The sequence below is a fragment of the Saccopteryx leptura genome, unplaced genomic scaffold, assembly GCF_036850995.1.
Source record: "Saccopteryx leptura isolate mSacLep1 unplaced genomic scaffold, mSacLep1_pri_phased_curated manual_scaffold_86, whole genome shotgun sequence".
Lineage (NCBI taxonomy): Eukaryota > Metazoa > Chordata > Mammalia > Chiroptera > Emballonuridae > Saccopteryx > Saccopteryx leptura.
Window position 1 is genome coordinate 1 of NW_027095768.1, and position 20,251 is coordinate 20,251.

A 20,251-nucleotide genomic window follows, 5' to 3' on the forward strand; every position below is an offset into this window, starting at 1 on the left:
GAGGGATAGTGTGGCTCTGTGTGCCCCAGCTTAAGTGAGACCAGGGAGCTGAGCACAGGGGGTCTGTGATAGGGGGTCCATAATACTCCTAGGGTCCCCAGACCCCTGCCCCCCCAATGGGTTACAGGGATTGCAAGCTCACATGCACCTGTGGCTGCCCCACGACCAATGTGGGTTCTAAGCTGCACTGGGCTGGGTTGCCAGCTTGCAGAGGGCTCCTGCCATGGCCTAGACCTCCAGACATAGGAGGCCCTTAGCTCTCTCCATGAGGAAGGTTGTTACAGGTTCTGAAATGTCTGCAGACCCAAATGGGGCCCAAGCAGCTCCTGCTTCCCTGCCTGGCCTGTTGCTCCCTTCTAGATGCAGGCATTGTGTGTACTTGCCATAGCCGTCCCCACTCTTTTGCCAGGGTATCCCCCGCACTGTACCTCTGCGTACCTGGTGACTGGCTGGGCATTGCCCTTACCAGTAGCTAGCTGTGGAGGCCATCAGTGACTGTGAGTGCTGGAGAAGGGAAAGCCAGCATTTCCAAGCCAAGGGAGAACTCCCAGCTTCCTGGCAACCAAGGCTTAGCCACGCTGACTGGCCCAGAATACTGTATAGCCTCTTTTTAGGACGCTTGGCTGTGTGAGTCACTCAGCCGGCACCTGCCAGCCCCTGTTCTCAGCTGAGGCCCTGTGTGCACCGCAGCCAGACCTGGGGCACCTAGAGACTTGAGTGCCTAGCTTCTGGATGGACTAGGGGTGGGGGAACCCAGGAGAAAGCCAGCCATCAGCTTGGTGTTGCAGGAAAGGGAGCAGACTGTGTGCTATTTAGCTATGAACAGTGCTGAGCCGGCTCTACCCTCCAAGGCGATTTTCCATCCTGTGCAAATGGGGTGTTTCTGAGTCTCTACCCCCTGTTCCCACCAACATCCCCCCCACAGCCTGCAGCTGGGTATCCTTGTTGGCTGAGATGAGCGATGCCACCATCACTCGGGCCCCGTGGGCATGGCTTCCACCTTCAGCCTCCCGCCTGTCCTCCCTGTCTCACCACAGGCTTTTCTCACTTGGCCTTCACGTTCGGCATTGAGAGCCAAATCAGCCAGTTGAACATCAACCGGATGCTGGTGCCACCCACAATGCTCACTCCATGCTGCAGAAGGGGCTGCAGTATGTGGAGGCCGAGATCAGCATTATTGAGGTACCTGCACCCCTCCCTCAGGCAGAGCAGAGACTCAGCCTCTCACTCTCCCCCATATCCCAGGGACCTGCAGGGCCAGGCAGACGGGTTCAGTCTGCCCGCCAGGCTCTGGGGTCTTCTATGGGGTCAGTAATTTACCAAATGAGGGGTGGGGGTCCTCTGGATTCACAGGGGGCACACTCTGTTTTGCACAGAAAGTGTTTTGCTCATACATAGCTGGCCAGCTGCAGACCGATCATCACAGCATCTCATGTGTCCCCAACTCTGAAAACCTACCCTGCTTGTTAGCTTCAGTGCAGGTGGTCACTGTGCACGTGCACACTGACAGGAGATGGCTCCTCTCTGCTTTCTGCACTGGCCAGTGACACAGGAACCCTGAGAAACCCTGTATGTGTCCCAAGGGAAGCTGTCTTTTGCATCAGGGGAGGAGAGGTGATAACTGTTGTGCTCGAGAACATTCCTAGTGACAGTCTGATTTTTATGCTCGGTGTAGAAAAAGTAAGAAAATAGGACCAGAGTTACAAATTAGAAATGGTGTCAATTTGCCTGTGTCCCCTCTCTCTCTTTTTAGGTTGGGGTTAGTGCATTGTTGGGCCAGTTTTACACCAGTTTGGATTTATAACAGGTCCTGTCACTATGCCCTGTCCACCCCTCCACCCATGCCCTCAGCTTTGCTCTTTGGATTCTCCCAGAAAGGTGCCCAGGACGTCCAGTGACCTTCATGCCCTGTGCGGCACATTCTTCGAGTCCTTGTTACATATTCCATGTTTTCTCTCTCTGTGACTCTGCACATGGCTGTACCCTGGGCTTTCCCTGTATCTGATCATGACTCTCCGACATGGCTGATGCCCTGTGTGCTCAGGGCTCCACATGTCTGAGTGTCCTGCCCTTGAGTGACCCCTTCCACAGGTCTCACCTGCCTGGAGCCCATCTCCTCTCTCTCAGACTTTCCTCTCATCCTGTCTCCTGCCTCCCATTTCCCTCCACTTTCTCTTCAGCTTTAGAGTCACAGGAGCAATGGGTCCTGTGTTCTGTCACGTGGGTTCCTGTGACATATTCCAAAAACCCGCATCTTTGGAAGGCACTTGAAATCCTGCTGATTTATTCCCTGGCCAATGCCACCTCCTCTTTTTTTTACCTTGGATTCCAGGATTTTTCCACAAAACAAACAGGCAATAAAAGGACACGAGACACCTCCTCCCAGACCTCCACCAGCACTCAGTGCTTGTGAGGCTGCAACTCGGTTTCCCCGGCCCCTGGTTTCTGTCCCTTGTGTCTTGCACACCCTTCGTACCTTTCCTGTCTGTGCAGAGGACAATGAGAGACCCTGTCATTTAGCGAGTGAGACATGTGCTTTTAGAGTTTAAACTAGGATGTGTTTTGATGACTGTGGACAGTCCCTGCTCTTTGCAAAGGAGTCACCTATGTAGGATGTGAATATGTGGTGAAGGAAGGTGACGTGAAGGCCGGCATGCTCACCAGCTTGTCAGCGTTGGTTGGATCCGGGAATGGAGGTGGCTTACAGATGCCCTACTCCTTTTTTACACACTTTTTGTTGTAAGATTGCCTCTTTATTCCACATAATTGTGACCACCTGCCAGTCCGGGTGATGGTTCATTTAGTTCCTCTTTAGCTGGGACTTGTATCTTTTCCTCATTCCTAATTTCTCAAGTAACGCAGCCAGGATGCATTTTATCCAGTGAGACAGAGAGGTGTCCTAGCAGTCAGCTCTCCATGGTGCAGGTCTCTCTCTCTCTCTCTCTCTCTCTCTCTCTCTCTCTCTTATCTATCTATCTTTCTATCTCTTTCTCCCCCTCTCTTGTGCAGGCTGGATGTTCCTGAAGATATGTCCTTCCACATGGAGGGGTAGTAGATCCACTCAGGTACTTCCCAAACTTGTGCTGGCATCTGACCAGTTTTCTCAGCCTTGTTGCTCTTCACATTGGGGGCCAGAACATTCTGTGTGAGGGGTGGTGTCTTGTGCATACTGTACAGTGTCAGCAGTGTCCCTGGTCTATACCCACCAGGTAGATGTCAGTAGCATTTCCTCTCCTAGTCGTGATAACCAGAATGGTCTCCAGGCATTGCCAAAGTCCCCTGGCACGGCACAGTCTGCCTCACCCACCAATGGGAGTAATTGAGTTGGGAACAGCACCTTTTTCAATGGCCCCAGATGGGCAGAGCATCACCCCCTGGTGGGCATGCCACATGGATCCTGGTGGACGCATGTGGGAGTCTGACTGCCTCCCTGCTTCTCACTTAAGAAAAATACAAAAAAAAAAGTGTTCAATCCACCAAATAAATGAGTTAAAGATTTTAGTTTGGTCTGGAGCTAAACCAGAACGCAGAGAACCAGGTTTCAGAGATACGGCCCCCACACTTTCCTTCAGAAAATTTTTACGGTCAACACAGCTCATAACCAGTTCTTCTTTAAACGAGAGCATTATTGACATTGACTGGGGGGTATACAGGTTCCCAGAATGTGGAAAGTTTCAGTTCATTGAGATGTTAGGTCCAGGAGTGTCCTGAGCTGTCTCTGGTCACTTCTCTGTCTCCCCAACGTCACAGGTTCAGAAGATCTCAAGATTGGCTTTGTCTTGCAAGGAGAAAGGCCATTTTCTCTTTATTTTTAAACCAGTCTGGGGGGGGGCCTCACCCCAGAGTAACACGTGTACTGTCTGCTGTACTGTATAGCCTGTCTGCTGTCCCCAGCTGGGGCAGTGACTGTCAGGGGATTTTGCAGAAATGGCCATTTCTCCCTCAACTCTTCATTTGCAGAGTGCCAGGAAGACACTTAGATGAGCTCCATTATGAGTTTTTCAGCTTGAAATGGGGGGGTGGGGGTGGGAGATCTACAGACCTGACAACAAAGAGTACCAGGTATCGCATTGACAGACACATGTTGGTTACATGTTGAAACGATAATATTTTGCCCATACTGCAGTGAAACCGTTTCTTTGTTCTTTTCTGTTTTTAGAGGGCTTACTAGAACACAAAATTTTCTGTGTGGCTCACATGGTATTTTCCTTGCACAGTGCTAGTTTGAAAGAAATAGGTGTTCAATGCCTTTCCTTATTTATATTTAACTTTGATTGATTTGAGAGAGAAGCATTGATTTGTTGTTCCACTTATTTATTAATTTCTTGTTGATTTCTGTATGTGCCCTGACTGGAGATTGAACCCATGACCTTGGTGTATGGGGACAACACTCTAACCTACTGAGCTACTCGGCCAGAACCTGACTACCTTTTCTTGCACGATAAATGTGTCTACAGAAAGCTTGGCGAGGAGAGTAGTTACTGATGATTTCTTTTTGATTTGCGGAGTGCAGACAACCATAATTTGGGATGCCCACACAGGGGAGGCCAAGCAGCAGTTTCTGTTCCATTCTAGTGAGTCTGGTTCTAGTTTTGTAATTTGGAAACAGTAATTCAGAGTCTGTTATGAAGTGTCCTGTCGAGTTATTGTGAATGCTCGGAGGACCATGTGCGTGGACTCTTGTTCAGCTGATGAAAACCCATTCACTGTGAGCAGTGCTCTAGGGTTTGCAAGGTCCAGTATCCCCAACACCTGAATGTTAAAAACATAGCAGGGAAGCAGTCACAGGGCTGGTGTGGCCTTGTCTTTTGTCCTGCCATCCCATGGCAGCTCTGTTGGGGGTCCCTGAGACCCTGTCCAGGTTCAGCTGGTCACTGAAGCCAGCCAGGGTGAGGAAAGTCACACAAAGCAAAATCTAGCATGTCCAGGGGTCTCTACTGCAACACTGCCCAGGACAGGCCAATGTGGAGGGTCAGCCGGCAGGGAAGCTCATTGGACAGCTGGTGTCCAGACTGTGATGGAGGTGGTCCTGTTGGCCCTCTCTGCCTGGCTTGTACCCCAATTTCAGAATCCTAGCCAGAACGGAGACTAAACTATGTTGTTTGTACAGCTTTGGTTCGGAAGCCATCCTTACCAGTTAAGGAATGGTGGGAACCTTCTAGCAATGCAAATTCCCAGATGCAGCCCGACAGAGCCGGATCAGTGCACAGATGCATAACAGCTGACCACATCCCTTTGTGTACTGAGGACACAGCTGCCCCTTTAGAACAGATGGGTGCCTCTACAGAGCTTTTTCTCAGTATGGCATATTATTGGAAGTGTATCATCCATCTGCAAGGTAAGCAAGGTGAGAGGTCGGGGTGCACCTGCAGGACTGGTGGCTGGCCAGGGTTGTGCTCTGAATCCTGATCTCGCTTTGAGACCCAGAAGCTCTGAACAGGAGCCGTTGTCCTCACACATGAGGTACATTGGGAGGAAATGGCCTTAATGTAGCTGCACAGAATTGACCAGGAGTATATGTGTGGAGGAGGGGACATGAGCCAACTTATTCAAAAGCCTTTTGTGGTGCGAGCCAACCAGTCAGTTAACAGGAAGGGACATGATCTGATAGGAGCATCCTTATGTCCAAACTGCACCTGGCTAGTCCTCTGTCCACTCAGCCAGCCCTGACAACTGTGTGGGTCCCAGTGCGTACAGCTCTGAGAATGCCCTTCCTAGGGACTCTCATGTGCCACCATTATCATCAATTTCTCCACCTTCAGCACCCCAGCTTTTTCCAGTTTCTGCCATCTCAACAGTGACAGAATGCCCCCTACAGAGACAACCTTATGGGGAAATTGCTTAAAACCAGGCATGCTGGTCCGTGCATCTGTCTGCTCAGTCCCTGTCCCTCTTGCTCCCCAGATGGACTTGACTAGCCTAGCCCGTGATCCTCATCTGTGTCCCCAGGACACAGGACATAGCTCAGGGCCCTATGAGTAGCTGTGATGAGGTATTTGCACCCTCTCACTCTGGGCTCACCCCAGTCACAACCACCGAGCCAGCTGGGAGGTGATGCACCATGTAGTAGGGGTTCCTTTAGCTGATAAGTCAGATGGGTGAGTGTTCTTACTTACAAGCTTCCACCCCTGACTCTAGCTGGCATCAGCATGGACACAGGGACCAGGCAGCTATGTAGAATCTACAAAGAACTGGACAGAAAGGCCATGCAGACAGAAATGACGAGAGTCAGGCTACAGGGTCGGTGCCCTGCAGATTAGACAAGCACAGTCTGCACTGGATACTGCTCACACCTTAATAGGAGACTCTGGAGTGCCCCCTAAAGCACACCCATCTGCCTTCCATCAGACGTGTCTGTGGCTGAGCTCTCTCCACAGGTGCTGTCTCTGCAGCCCATTCCCTTGGGCACTAGCTTGTAACCTAAAGATTTGGGACAGCACATCTTGGCTCTGGGGGGCCCTGTGTTGTTCTGGAGTTTCAAAGGAGGCTGGGAAGGTAAGCATTTTGTGTCTATGCCTTTAGAATGGGGGGTTTGTGCTGTGCCCTCTCCAGAAAAGAAAGCCTCGCATAAAAGGGGCTTTCAGTGCTGGGATCAGACAGACTGTCTACACAGGCAGTTACAACGCAGATGCCACCCAGCAAACTGGCACTTCACACACCAAGTCCCTTTGTGACCAGCTTCCTGTTTAGTAATGTGCAGGCCTGTGCCCTGAATTCATCGGCAGCCATGCAACCCCAAAAGTGCAAACATGGAAGCCACCTGCATAGCTCAGCTAGAGCAAAAGGTCCAACCTCGATTGGAATGTTGACCTTTTCACAGTGTCCACAAAAAATAGCATCCCACTTTTCTGCAGACACCTGGCTGGCCTTCAATTCCAATGCATATTACAGAATTTCTGCCAACAAATATAAATATAAACCTGTATATACAATTTTCAACTGATGGAAAGGAGACCTCTGAGACTGCCACTGCTCAATACAAGCAGGGGACTAAATTCCTCATAAAAGTTGTCCTTTGATGCATAAGGAACATTGTAACGCCACATGGGGACCAAAGGCAGAATTCTTTTTAAGCTCTTTTTTGACATTCTCAGGTGATGCTATAGGAACATTGCAACGCCGCGGGGAGACCAAAGGCTGAATTCCTGATCAAACTGGCCCTTGGATCCCTGTGGCGGTGCAGAAAGATGATTAAAGTGTAGCCCCTCCATGTGCCCTGCTCACCGGCTGCTTCTTCAACTTTGCTGCCTTCTGGCATCAAAAGTCACTTTACTGGGGAGCGTTTCCTGTAAAAGCTGTCATACCTCACAACTGTCTGCAGTGTCCTCACAAGATAGTATTCTGTTTTGATGCAGGCACCTGGCTGGCATGCAACTCCAGTGAACATTACTGTAGTATTTCTGCCTACACACTTGACCACACGCGTGCGCACGCGGGCACACACACACACACAGACACACACACCGATACTTTTATTTTACCAACTGCAGGTAATGTGGAGACCTAGACAGTGATGTGAACGTAAATCTGCTGCAGGGATTCCTGAGTCTGTCACAGCTTAAAACAACATGGTGACAAAGGCTGAATTTCATTTAAGCTGCTCCCTATGATCTCCTGTGTTGCAGTAAGAACACTGCAGTGCCACATCAGGACCAAAGGCTGATTTCTTAAAAATGGGAGCTGATTTTTTGTGACATCTCATGCTGACTGAACAACATTGCAGAACAGTAGCTCCACCTGCCCTGCTAGCCTGCTGCTTGTCCATTATGCAGTCTTCTGGCATCATTAGTAACTTTCCTGGGGAGCATTTGCTGTAAAAGCTGTCACATGGCAGCACTGTATGCAGAGTCCACAGTAAATAGTATCCCGATCACTACAAACACCTGACTGGCCTGCAACTCCACTGTATATTACAGTATTTCTGCCATATATATATATATTCCAAATAATGAAAAGTTGAAAAGCTAGGTAATGATGTGAGCATAAATCAATTCCACGGATTTGGAGACTGTCCCTGCTCAACACAACATGGGGGCTAAACTCTGAATTACTATGAAAGCTGCTATTTGGTGCCCTCTTGTGGTGTAATGGGAACATTGCAGCGTCCCATCGGGACCAAAGACTCAATTCTTACTAATGGTAGCTGCTAGCTGCGCCATCTCGTGGTGAATGAGCAACATTGCACCATAGCTCCTCCCTGTGCCCTGCTCACCTGCTGCTTCTCCACTTAGCTGTCTTCTGGCATCAATAAGGTTACTTGAGAGGAAAAATTTGCAGAAACTGCTGTTCAGACAGAATCCGAGCAAGAGTGGGGGATTGGCTACAACAACATTATAACCTTTACAAAGGATCTGGACCTGGCATTATGTTGCAGCATCTACAGAAAGTTTCCAAATATTTGGTCTAGAACAGCAACTTTCAACATTTTGAGACTCACAGCACACAAACTATTAATATTCTGCAGGACACAGATCTGACCAAAATAAAAATACATACAATTTTGATTTATTCTCACCAGATGGCTATTGTGTTGGTTCATGTCATCCTTTCTTATTTGACTGTCTAAGGAAAAAGAGTTCAGTGCCCCTTACTAAATACATTGGTATTGCATATTTCAAAAATTCCTGTGGCATACTGTTTGAAAATCACTGATCTACAAGGAATATTTATTTGCATTTTTAAGAGCATGCTCATGGACCATTTCTCTAACCACCAAAAGGACCCTCAGGGAAATGTTGTACCATGATGATGACAGTGAGCCTGTGGGACGCTCTCTCCCAACAGCGTGGAGATGGGAAGGCAAGAATATGATTCTAAAGAGTGAGAAATGTAGTGAGAGAATATGGGGTCAGGGCCATGCCACACCCCTCTCACAGCTCTCCCTGGTTTTTTGGAATAGATTCAATCTCATTCAAGCTGCAGGACCCAGTTTCAATATGGATTTTGATTGTCCCAGCAATGGAACTGGGAGTGGAAGAGAGAAACGGTTCTGATGGTGCCAATGTCCTGGCAGGTGTCTTGAATGATTCAGAAAGGTTGTATATAGGAACAAAACCACTGTGCATTTTTGTGGTTTCATGGCCACCTGCCTTCAACTCCAGGAGGTCCCAAAAGACAAGGAAACAACCCCCTTTTCAAGCTAAGACACATCCAAGTTGTATTTTCACAAATGATGCTACATGGTTCACAGAGGGTGGAGGGAGCGGGTTATCAAAAGAATAAATGCAAATGTTCTTTCTGCTCAGAGACATCCCGAAGGGCTGTGTAATCATTCCTAGAACACACTTTCCAAGAACCGGTGAGAGTCCTTTGAAAAATGTGTCAGAATAATTTCTTCATTTGTAAACACCCTATGGGCTACATGGTATAGGATGCATGAGATGAATACAGAGATGAAAGTCACAAGGCATGGTGCTCTTCAAATACACTTGGGGGGCAAGTGACTATCCTCTGTGGAAATAGCCAGCACACCTACTCCCTCCACTAAGTGGGCTGGCTGATAACTGCAGCCTCCTCTTATGTCCCTCAGCCAGCCTGGCCTCTTTCTCTTTTACGCCTCAAGTTCACCCCACCACAGGCCACTGTACCTCTCTTTTCCTCCTGATTATTCTAGTGGCTCAATGCTACACTTCCTCCACGTCTGACTTCAAACATTATCTCATCCCCAAAGAGGCATCCGGGACACCTACCTAAAACATCCTGTGCCCTCCTGACTGTTTTCCTTCATAGGCTTCATAGTACGTGGAATATAACCTAAGCACTTGTGGTTTTTCTCAGTCTCTCAGCAGAATGGAGAGTCTCAGTGTGTGTAGTGCCTCACGGGACACCGGACACACAGAACCAACTGAAGGACAGGTGCTAAGTAGGTAAGTACAGCCCAGTGCGTGGCTTCACATCACTGGACACAGACTGAACTCATGACCGAGGGCCACAGAGACTGGTGAGTAGGAAGAAAGGCAGGAATGGCCCTGGCCGGTTAGCTCAGTGAGAGCATCCTCAGGAAACTCCAAGGTGGTGGGTTCAATCCTAGGCTGAGGCACAGAGGGTATAGGAAAAGGTAATTGTGGAAAAAACAAAGCATTGTGGGAAAGATAAAGATTACAGCTGCTCCGGGAAATTGTGGATATATATTGTATTGTGGGAATGAGAGAAGTGTGATGGAGACAGGTGTGACTCCTGTCTCCATCACACTTCATGGGTGTGAATGGAGAACTGTGACTCACTGGAAGCATATGGGTGGTTGAAAGAGGGAATTCTGATCAGAACAGAGAATTGTGATATAAGGAGCAAATTGGGGAGACAGAAGACACTGTTGTACAGAGAGAGGCAGGCCGCCCACTCCCATCCAATATGTTCTTTATAGGACATGATGCTCAAGATAGTTTCCACGACAGCTTCAGTTCCCCACATGCCCGTGCTTCCTACCTACACATCCCTGTGTGCCGTAAGCCAAATTGTGTACAGCCGAGACCCATATTTATGGCCAGCCCTTCCCCTTGACTACTGCAGGGAAGGACTGCCATCTTCAACGCCTCTCCCACCCTTTGTGGCTCTGCCCACCACTCTGCCTGTATTGGCCCCTCTTCCCCAAAGCACAGTGTTAAAGCTGCCCTTCTGCGCCCTCCTGTGGTGCAATAGGAACACTGCAGCACTGCTGCTCCTTGTGCTCTGCTCACCTGCTGCTGCTCCATACTAATGTTTTCTGACATCATCAGTAACTTTTCCAAAGAAGATTTGCTGTAAAAACTGTCACATGATACAGCTGTCAGCAGTGTCTTCAGAAAATAACATCCTGCTGGCCTGGCTGGCTGGCTCAGTTAGTTAGAACTCCATCCCAAGGCACAGAGGTTCTTTCCCTGCTCAGGGCATGTACAGGAACAGATTGGTCTTCTACTATCACTTTCTCTCTCTCCCTTCCTGTCTTTATAAAATAAAAGTTTTAAATATTTAAAATAAAATACTATCCTGCTTTTCCACAGACACTGGGCTGACCTGCATCAGCAGGAATTATTACAGTATTTTTGCCTACAAATAAACACACATATAATTTTTATCTTGCCAACTGATGGGAAGGTGGAGACCTAGGCAGTGATGTGAGCATGAGTCAACTGCAACTTTCCTGAGACTGTCGCTGCTGAACACAGCGTGGGGACTAAATTCCTAATAAAGCTCCTCTTCTGCGCAATTGGCAGAGCCGTCTGCAGTGTCCACAGTTAATAGTATCCCGCTTCGCTACAGACACCTGGCTGGCCTGCAACTCCAGTGCATATTACATTATTTCTCCCTAAAATATATATATATATATATTTTTTTTTCCACTCTCCCAAATAATGGGAAGGTGGAAAACTAGGCAGTGATGTGAGCTTGAATCAACTCCACAGATTCCTTAGACTGTCCCTGCTGAACACAACAGGGTTAAACGCTGAATTAATTCCTATCAAAGCTGTTCTTTAGCGCCATCTTGTGGTGTAATGGGAACATTGCAGCGCTCCAGCTGGACCAAAGACTCAATTCTTCCAAATGGTTGCTGCTAGCTGCGCCATCTCGTGGTGAATGAGCAACATTGCACCATTGCTGCTCCCTTTGTCCTGCCCACCTGCCGCTTCTCCTCCACTTGGCTGCCTTCTGGTATCAATAAGTTTACCCGGGAGCAACAATTTGTGAAAAGTGCAGTTCATGCAGAATCCAAGCAAGACTGGGAGATCGGCTACAACAACGTTATTACCTTTACGAAGGATTTGGAACTGGCATTATCTACAGGAGTTGCTAAACATTTGGTCTGGAACAGCGAACTTTAACCTTTTGAGACTCATAGCACAAAAACTATTAATATTCAGCAGGACACTGATCTGACAAAAAAAAAAGTATAGGTGAATTTTGATTTATTCTCACCAGATGGCTATTGTTGTGTTGGCTGGTGTCATGCTTTTTTAGTTGACTTTCTAAGGAAAAAGAGTTGCCCCCACTTGCACCCTGCTCCCCACAAGTTAATGCAGAAGGCTTTTCCTCAAAGAACTTTGCCACCTCAGCATCAGCAAAGGTTGTACGTTCCTGGGGCCCCCCTGCAGCTAACAGCAGCTGCTACAGTGTCCGCTGCAGGCTGTACAATGCGCCCATGCAGGCCATCTCTGAGGGCGAGACGGAAAATTCTGATGGGAGCCTTCATGATGACTGATTCTCCCAGAGCTCAACTGAGATGGCCTGTGCCAGGCTGGATGTCAAGAGCCAAAACCTTTAGTCACATGAGGATGGGGAACAGAAGACTAGGGAAAAACACATTGCAGGGTACCATCACTTACTATCAATGAATTCCTAAATATTTGCTGGGGAAACAGAAGGTGAATTGGTCTTTCTTGATTATTTTCCATGTTTTGAAGTAGCTACAATGTCTTTCATACTTTTCTTTAGCTTATTTTGATTCATCCACTGTCATTTCTTTTAATAGTATAGAACTCAAAATGTCTGCTTTTCATGAAACCTAGAAAAAGTTTTCCCAGAGCTGCCTGTTTGGAAAACAAAACCCTTACTGTCATAATTCTTTAGAAGATGAAATTACTCTGGAGGTTTGGTATTTTTTTACATTAAAGTGAACTAAAGCGAAATTTAGAAGAACTACACACTTGTAAATATAAATACCATATTTTTGATAAAAATGTGTAAATAGATTATCAATGATGAGTAGATATAAGCCAATTATCTACCACACGCCAACTGTTTATAGAACACAACAGGAAAAGTGTATAACTGTATTCTGTGAATACCATTTTCATATCAAATACCATATTTAAATGTCCACCAATATGATTTCTGAGTGATAAACCTCATATGTGAATTGTAAACTGGTGAAGTAAAGGAAATCTTGAGTTATATACTGAAATATGATCAATTTAAAATAATAAATTTAGACCTAATCATTTTTTTAGCAAATTGCAGCACCAAAAAAGCTAATAGTAATATTCACATGGCTATGATTTGCCATGTGGTAATTTGGACAGAATGAAAAGCATGCATTAGATTTTTCTAATCGGTACGAGAAATCATCATTCTCAACGCAAAGCCCTGAACAACAGTATTTGATAGTGTCCTTTAAACTTTAAGTTTTCAATGGATTGCTTTAAAGAGAATGAATAGAGAAAACTAGTTAACTTTAGGTTATTTTTTGTATTAGGCTACTGGGACATAAACAGTCAAAATCTGATGACTATAATCTTTAAACTCCTTAAACAGTCTGGCAGTTAGCTCCAGGTTCTTTAATTGACAAAAATGAAACACAAGGATGCCACAGAGCTGTTGATTTATCCGTAAATACCTGCAATGACTTTTCAGTGAAGCTTCTCTCTGTGCTGATGAGACTCGTGCTCCCTAACGATGAACAGAAATGACACTGTCAATAATGTAGTTGGGAAGCAGGTGTGTGTATGGGCATTATTTATATTCGCTGTTAAGCTGGGAATGGGAACAGCTCTGGTTCACAAGGCTACATACAATTGAGTTTTTGTCTGATTTTACTACATCTGCTTGATGGCAAATGGGAGGGGGGGAGGGTGGAAAGGAAATGTGAGGGCAAGTGCTCTGATCAAATGAAGGCAGGGAAACAAGCTGAATTACTTGAAATTACTTGAATTTTCTTGTCTTAAAGCTGAAAAAAATGTAGTTACAAGTTGAAATCTGCAAGTAATTTTTACACCTCTGATTTTAACATGAACTGATCCTAATGTCTGAAATATGTCAGAAATATAAGCAGTTATGTACTTAGACTATGTTTTGAATGGGAGAAGGTAGGAAGTGGCAAGAACTAAGGAGGAATATGGCCTATAAGAGAAGAGACTGCAATCAGAATGCTAGTACATACCAGAGTCACCAACCAATTGATATGCAGCCGGCTTTAGCTTATGCACGTGGTGTTTGGGAAAGCAGGATGTGTGAAAGGGGGTGTGGTTTTGATTTAATTCATGCAAGATGAAGGAGAACAACACCTTAATTGTTCATTGATTGCCTTCTCATATGTGCCTTGACCGTGGGCCTTCAGCAGACTGAGTAACCCCTTGCTCAAGCCAGTGACCTTGGGCTGAAGCTGGTGAGCTTTTGCTCAAACCAGATGAGGCCTCACTCAAGCTGGTGACCTCAGGGTCCCTAACCTGGGTCTTCCACATCCCAGTCCAATGCTCCATCCACTGCACCACTGCCTGGTCAGGCTGATTCTAAATCTTGAATAGAAAACATGAATTGGCTTTAATAAATGTCACCTTTTTATTATTGACAATTTAAGTAATGGTACCATGCATATTTTAAAATACATATTGACTTGAATTGTGAGGCAATAAGATATCTTCTGTATGTAATGATCACAGAACTAACCATTATAATATAGTTTTACTTATTTTGTTTACTCTAAAAGTCTATAGCAGAGTTTCTCTATTTTATAGATTAAAAAAAACAACAAATAAAGATGGATTTTAATTCACTGTGGAAAACAGTATTGAGTAACAAACTGAATTTAAAAACCAAGGAATTCCTTAGTAATCTGGAATATTCTACATGGTTTTCTGGAATATTCTACATAGTTTCTGGAATATTCTACATGGTTTTATTACACAGCTTGTAAGACCAAGATTTAGAGGACTGTCTTCAACATCACTGCCATCTTAAAGCAGGGTTCACACATTAGGTATTGCAAAAAACATCGAACTTTTCTTCTGTTGTTTGCACTGATGCTAAGTGTTTGTTCTTTTGTGTTTATACAACATGTCTATGTTGTGTGCGGGGAATTTTTTTTCTCTTGGATATTTTAAAAAATGTTTTGGCTAAGTAGAGGATGTGGACTAGTTATAGCAAACAAAACTCACTGTTTGCTTTTGCCAAAGGTCAGTGAGTGAGAACATTTGGTAGCTGACTTAGATAATGAGATCAGGGCAAAGATTTAAAACTATGAGGAATGTTACGGTGTAACTATTCTGGTACTAGAACCAGTTCATGCTGGCCCAAAAGACAATGGTTTATAGACTTGCACCCATTTTGCATTTTTGTACTATATGTAAATATGAGCTTTTTAAATTGGTGCAAAAATGGTTTCTTTTGTAAGATGTTTTCAACATTTACATTCAATTCAACCCTTTGCATATTTTAGAGCTGTGCAACACTTTAAATCTTGTATTTATTTTTAGTAAAAATGGTGACAGTTTCATTGTGAACCCCTCTTAAAAAATGTACCAGAAAAGTTTGATTACCTAGGAAGTGTGTACAGAAACTGCAAATAAATGTAACTGCAATTAACTGGTTTCTCTCTTCATTGTTATACAATTGTATTGTTGGGGTTTCACAGACACAAGCGTTTTGAACTGGACATAAAGAGGAACTGCTATGGCAAAAGTATGAGCAAAACAATAACAATAATAATACTGTCTCTGTAATGGGCTCTAATCCAGCTTTGTATTTGAGAGGAAAAAAACACATTTCCAATGTTGGATATGCTTTCCTGTAGCTCCTCTCTGGGCCAGGAAAATATTTCTGGCTTTACTTTGAAATATTCAGCTTTGCTTCTGATAAGTACTCAGACTGTGCCTCCTTCCCAAGATGGGCAGCCTCCAAACACACACACACACACACACACACACACACTATGCCGTTAAATAATGTCAGGTACCCTTTATTACATAGCAAATTCATGTGCCCGATACTGTTCTATGCGCCTTGTGTACTCTAACTCATGTACTCCCAACGTTGTGCCCATTTTGCAGATGGGGAAACTAAGGAACAGAGTGTTACTTCACTTGCCCAAAGCCATAGAGCATTGGTGCTGGGGTTCCAACTCAGAACATCTGGCCCAGGGTCTGTGTTTGTACCCAACTCAGATCGCTAAACGACATCGCTAAGATCCCGCCCCTCCCCATTCAAATTCCAGTACCGAAGAGCTCATCCAGGACCCATGTGTGCTGCACGTCTGTAGCGCGTCATTAGAGGCAAGGGGAATGACATTAAAAAGAAAGCTTCAAAGAACCAACTAGTGACAGCAGGGAGGTCTAAGTGCCCCCATCCCCGAGCCGCCTCCACGAACCCTCCCAGACGCGGGAAATGGCCAGCGCTCATGCGGTATAGCGCGGGGTTCCAAACGCACCAGCCTCCTGGCACCAAACCCTGGGAGGTCGGCATTGCGGTTGCGCAATGGGAAGGAAAGACCCTTTCCCGGCTATACCCCTAGCAACATCCCGCGCCCCAAGGACTGCGCATGCGCCCTCGGGGTTGCTTAGTAACTTGCCGCTTGCGTAGGGAACCTGTGCGTGCGTGGGGCGGCCGGCCGGCGCGTCTCGTGATCCCGCTGGACATCTCGTGAGACTTTGAGCGGTCGGGACTGTCCTCGCCATTGCCGCTGCGGGAGCCGTCGTCGCCAGCGGTTCCCCGTCCTCCAGAGGCCGGTGTAGTGGGGCTTGTTAGCAGAAGAGGTTTGTCAGGCGGCGTTTTTCCCGCCCGTGGAACTTTCCTGTCGGGTGTGGGCGAGAACCCACTGAGCGCTTTTAACGGCTGCGGGGCGGGGTGGGGGGGTCTGAGGTGAGGGAGAGAAAGCACGCGCTTTCCTGGGGGAACACGGTCCCCTTCCCTGTGGGCAGCGCTCCGCAGGGCGGGCCTGACGGGCCGGCCGGGACGCCCAGGCGGTGTGTGATTCGGAGTCAGACTCCCGGTGCCGGCCCTGCGGGCCCCACGCTTCGGGCGGCGGGCGGGCGCTGTGAGCCCCGTGCCCCGGGCTCCTGAGCGGCTGCTGCCCGCTCCCCTCCTCCTCCCTCTCCTGGCTCTGATCAGCAGTGACACAACGTTCTATAGAAACACGGGAAATAATTGTGAAAAGGAATTGATAAAATAGCGAATTGTTTCGTTATAACGTCTTCCGAGGTTGAGATGACGCAGATACGTAAGTGGGAAAGAAAATGACGATGTTGACCCCGTTTGGTTAAGTCCGTCTGTTCTGTTGGGGTCGCTCCCTGTCCTCCCTCCCGGGCTCTCCGGGAATTGCGACTGTTCCGGGTGTTAAACTGGCCTCATGTTTATACACCGTGACTTCTGCAAGCATTCGCACCATGTTTTCTACAGCAAGGGCGACGGCTCAGTTCAGGGCGGAGGGACGGCATACAGTTTAGGCAGCGCTGTCCCCCGTCTGGCCGATTTTGAGGTCTCTGAAATATCCCACAGGTGGTGGAGGTGCTGCTTTGGAGACCTCACGGGGGTTTTGGTGTGTCTGTTTATTCAGTGAGGGAGGAAGGCACAGACAGACTCCCGCATGCGCCTGGGATCTGGGATCCGTCCTGCAAGCCAACTGGGGACGATGCCCATGGGGGGGAGCGGTGGAGGGGGTAGAGGGGAAAAGGAGGTGGGGGGTGTTGCTCTGCTGCTCAGCAACCAAGCTATTTTAGCACCTGAGGCAGAGGCCAGGGAGCCATCCTCAGTGCCCAGGGACAGTGGGATCCAGTAGCGCCATGGCTGCAGGACGGAGAGACAGAGAGAGAAGCGAGAGGGAGGAGTGGAGAAGCAGAAGGAAGCTTCTCCTGTGTGCCCTGACCGGGGATCGAACCCAGGACTTCAACATATCAGGCAGAAGCTGTACCACTGAGCCACCGGCCAGGGCCCCATAGGGGCTTTACAAACTGATTGTTCAGTGTACTGACACACAGTTTTGTTTTAAAAAAATTTTGGAATCGCCTCATTGTAACCTGCCCTCTTTTGCTGTGTATTTCTTGCAGTTGGTTTTTGGGTGAGAGGCGTGTTCATCCTTCACCATTGTGGTAAGTGGAAGGCAAGTGAACACATTTACCTTGGGAGCAGAATCTGCAAGTGACTTTTGGAAAATGTCTAAAAATTGCCTTATAAACACCAGGTGGCTCTTTGTTCTTACGTTATCAAGAATTTTCTATCATAAAATATAAATAGTGTTCATTTTCAGTAAATTCATTTTGCAGGATTTTGAATATACCGAATTATATTAACAAATTTTCAAAATCTAGTCATGGTTGGGCTAAGTAAATGTTGCACAAACTTTATCTTTTGGAAGAAGCAAAAGGGAAATAAAGTTTATGCTGTGCCTGTTATGGACCAGACATGATGCTGAGTGCATACTATGTCATGTGGTCTTCACATCCCTGTGAAGTAGATAGTATCTGAACTTGACAGGTTCACAGATTGAGGGACAGAGAGATTAAATCCCTGCCTAAAGCAAAATAGCAAAATTTGCAATTTGGTCTTCGATTTCAGTATTTCTTAAAGCCCAGTATTTGTACGATGGCTTGGTACTTCAGATTTGTTTACAAGAGATGGTTGTTGTATCTGTGTGTCCAGGTACATAGTGAGTGTGATTTACATGCTATGATCTTGAGGACATTTTGTGCCTGTGCTCCATGATGAATCGTTCTGTTGGGAGAACGTTGTGAATATCCAAATAATAAAGTAATACTAGCTAACCACGGGTGCCCTTGCTCTGCCAGTCATTGTTCTAAGCACTTTACATATACTAATTTAAATTTAATCCTTATAATTACATCAAGTTGGTAGTGTTACATCTGATTTATAGAATTTAAAAAAAAAAAGCACAGAGAAATAAACTAAGTTGTCTGAAATTAGGCAGCTAGTAAGTGGAGGCGCTTGGACCCAAACCCAGGTATTCTGACCCCAAGCCTAAGGTCTTAAATGTTTCTGAAGTTGTCCCTGTGTAACTAGCCAGTGTGTGAAAGTTACCATAAAAGCAGTCAGATGTGAGTGTTCTGGTTCTAGGGAAAGCAGGGGCACTTCCAGGCAGGGTGACATCGCACCTTTGCTTTGTGAAGGTGTGGAACTGGAATGAAGTCGGGGAATTGAATAGGTTCTCCCAGGTGGAGTAATGACAGCCTGTCTCGGGACAGAGGATTTGAAAGGAGGGAGAGGTTCAGAATGCGAGATCAGTTGATTTGCGTGAATGGGCCACAGAGGTAGAAATTGAGTTGGTAGACTAAATGTTTGCTACTTCTGTGTCTAGCTACAGCCAAGATCTGCAGCATTATAACTATCCACTAGAGAATTAATTGTCTGATTGTAAGTATATAACAGTGGTTCGCAAACTTTGTCTATAAAGGGCCAGATAGTCAGTATTTTATGCTTAGATTTGGGGCAGAAGTGGTAAGATGTGACCTCTGAGAGTTGTGGAGGCTTCTGAGTATGCTTTATAAGGACCTTAATACGAGTTTGGATTTTATATTGTCACTGTTATAAAGAAATTCTTTGTGATTTGAATAATAAATAATATGTAAGGCACACGAACTCTGCAGCCAGACTACACCACACTTACTAGCAATGAGACTTGGAAAATTAGCTAAACTTTCTTTGCCTCAGATTTCTCTTAAGGAAAACAGCAGTAATGATACAGCATTTCCTGTAGGGTTGTCGGGAATAACACATCTAGTAGGGCTTAGAACATTGCCTGGCAGAGTAAGCAGGCAATGTTACCTTGTGGTGTATTCCAGATTTTCTATAGTGAATCCATATTTAATGAAAATTACATATATAAATCTATAAAGCAAAAGTGTTCAAAATACAGTAAGAATATGAAATACTATTAGAGTTGGGAAACTTGCACTTGCTATTCTCATTCTGGGAGAGTTCAAGTAGAGGTGCATGATTCAAGTACAGCTGATTTTGTAAGAGCTGAACTTTAGAAGTGACTTGAACATCCATGAGTAGGGACTGGTTAAACAGATCACGAGTATCTGCATGGTAGGAAACAAAGCAGTAGTTAAAATGACAGCGGTATTGTCATTTTTACATACAAACCAGTATGTAAAAATACTGGTTTTGGAAGCCTTCTTCCACTGTGAATTGATCCCCTGCAGGGGTTCCTGTACAAAAGCAGTGAGGATCCTGTTCTCTCCTTTTCAGCATTTACTCTGTAGCCTTTAAATTGTGAAGCATTCACTTCACTCTTGGGAGTGTGTTTGATCCTGATTTTTATTCTTCTGTGTGGGGAATACAGCCCTTCAGATTTTAAAGGTTTATTCTAAATCATGAACGGAAAATTTCTAAAATTCACCCTGTACTCCAGTTCAGTTTGAGTTGGCATTGTGAGAACGTGCATCCTAAGTTTATTAATGCAGCTGTTAGAGTAACTTGTATGCGTTCTTTTCAGGAGTAGGTTTACCAGTCCTAGGTGACCAAGCACTGTCACAAGTAAGCCTTCCAGTGAGTTTCAAACACTTAGGCCCACCTCAGAGAAGTGGAGTTGCTCCTGTTGCACCAAGAT

At 46.1% G+C, this 20,251-nt stretch overlaps 1 protein-coding gene across 1 annotated transcript in view; it reads left to right on the top strand.

The window, feature by feature from the left end:
• The first annotated feature begins 1,093 nt into the window (after nucleotides 1–1,093).
• The window catches only part of LOC136387124 (sex comb on midleg-like protein 1), a 37,477-nt gene continuing 18,319 nt past the window's right edge, over nucleotides 1,094–20,251 (top strand). The window contains exon 1 of the mRNA XM_066358185.1: nucleotides 1,094–1,182. Coding sequence (XP_066214282.1) covers nucleotides 1,132–1,182 — 51 coding nt within the window. The 5' untranslated portion in view covers nucleotides 1,094–1,131. The remainder of the gene's footprint in view (nucleotides 1,183–20,251) is intronic.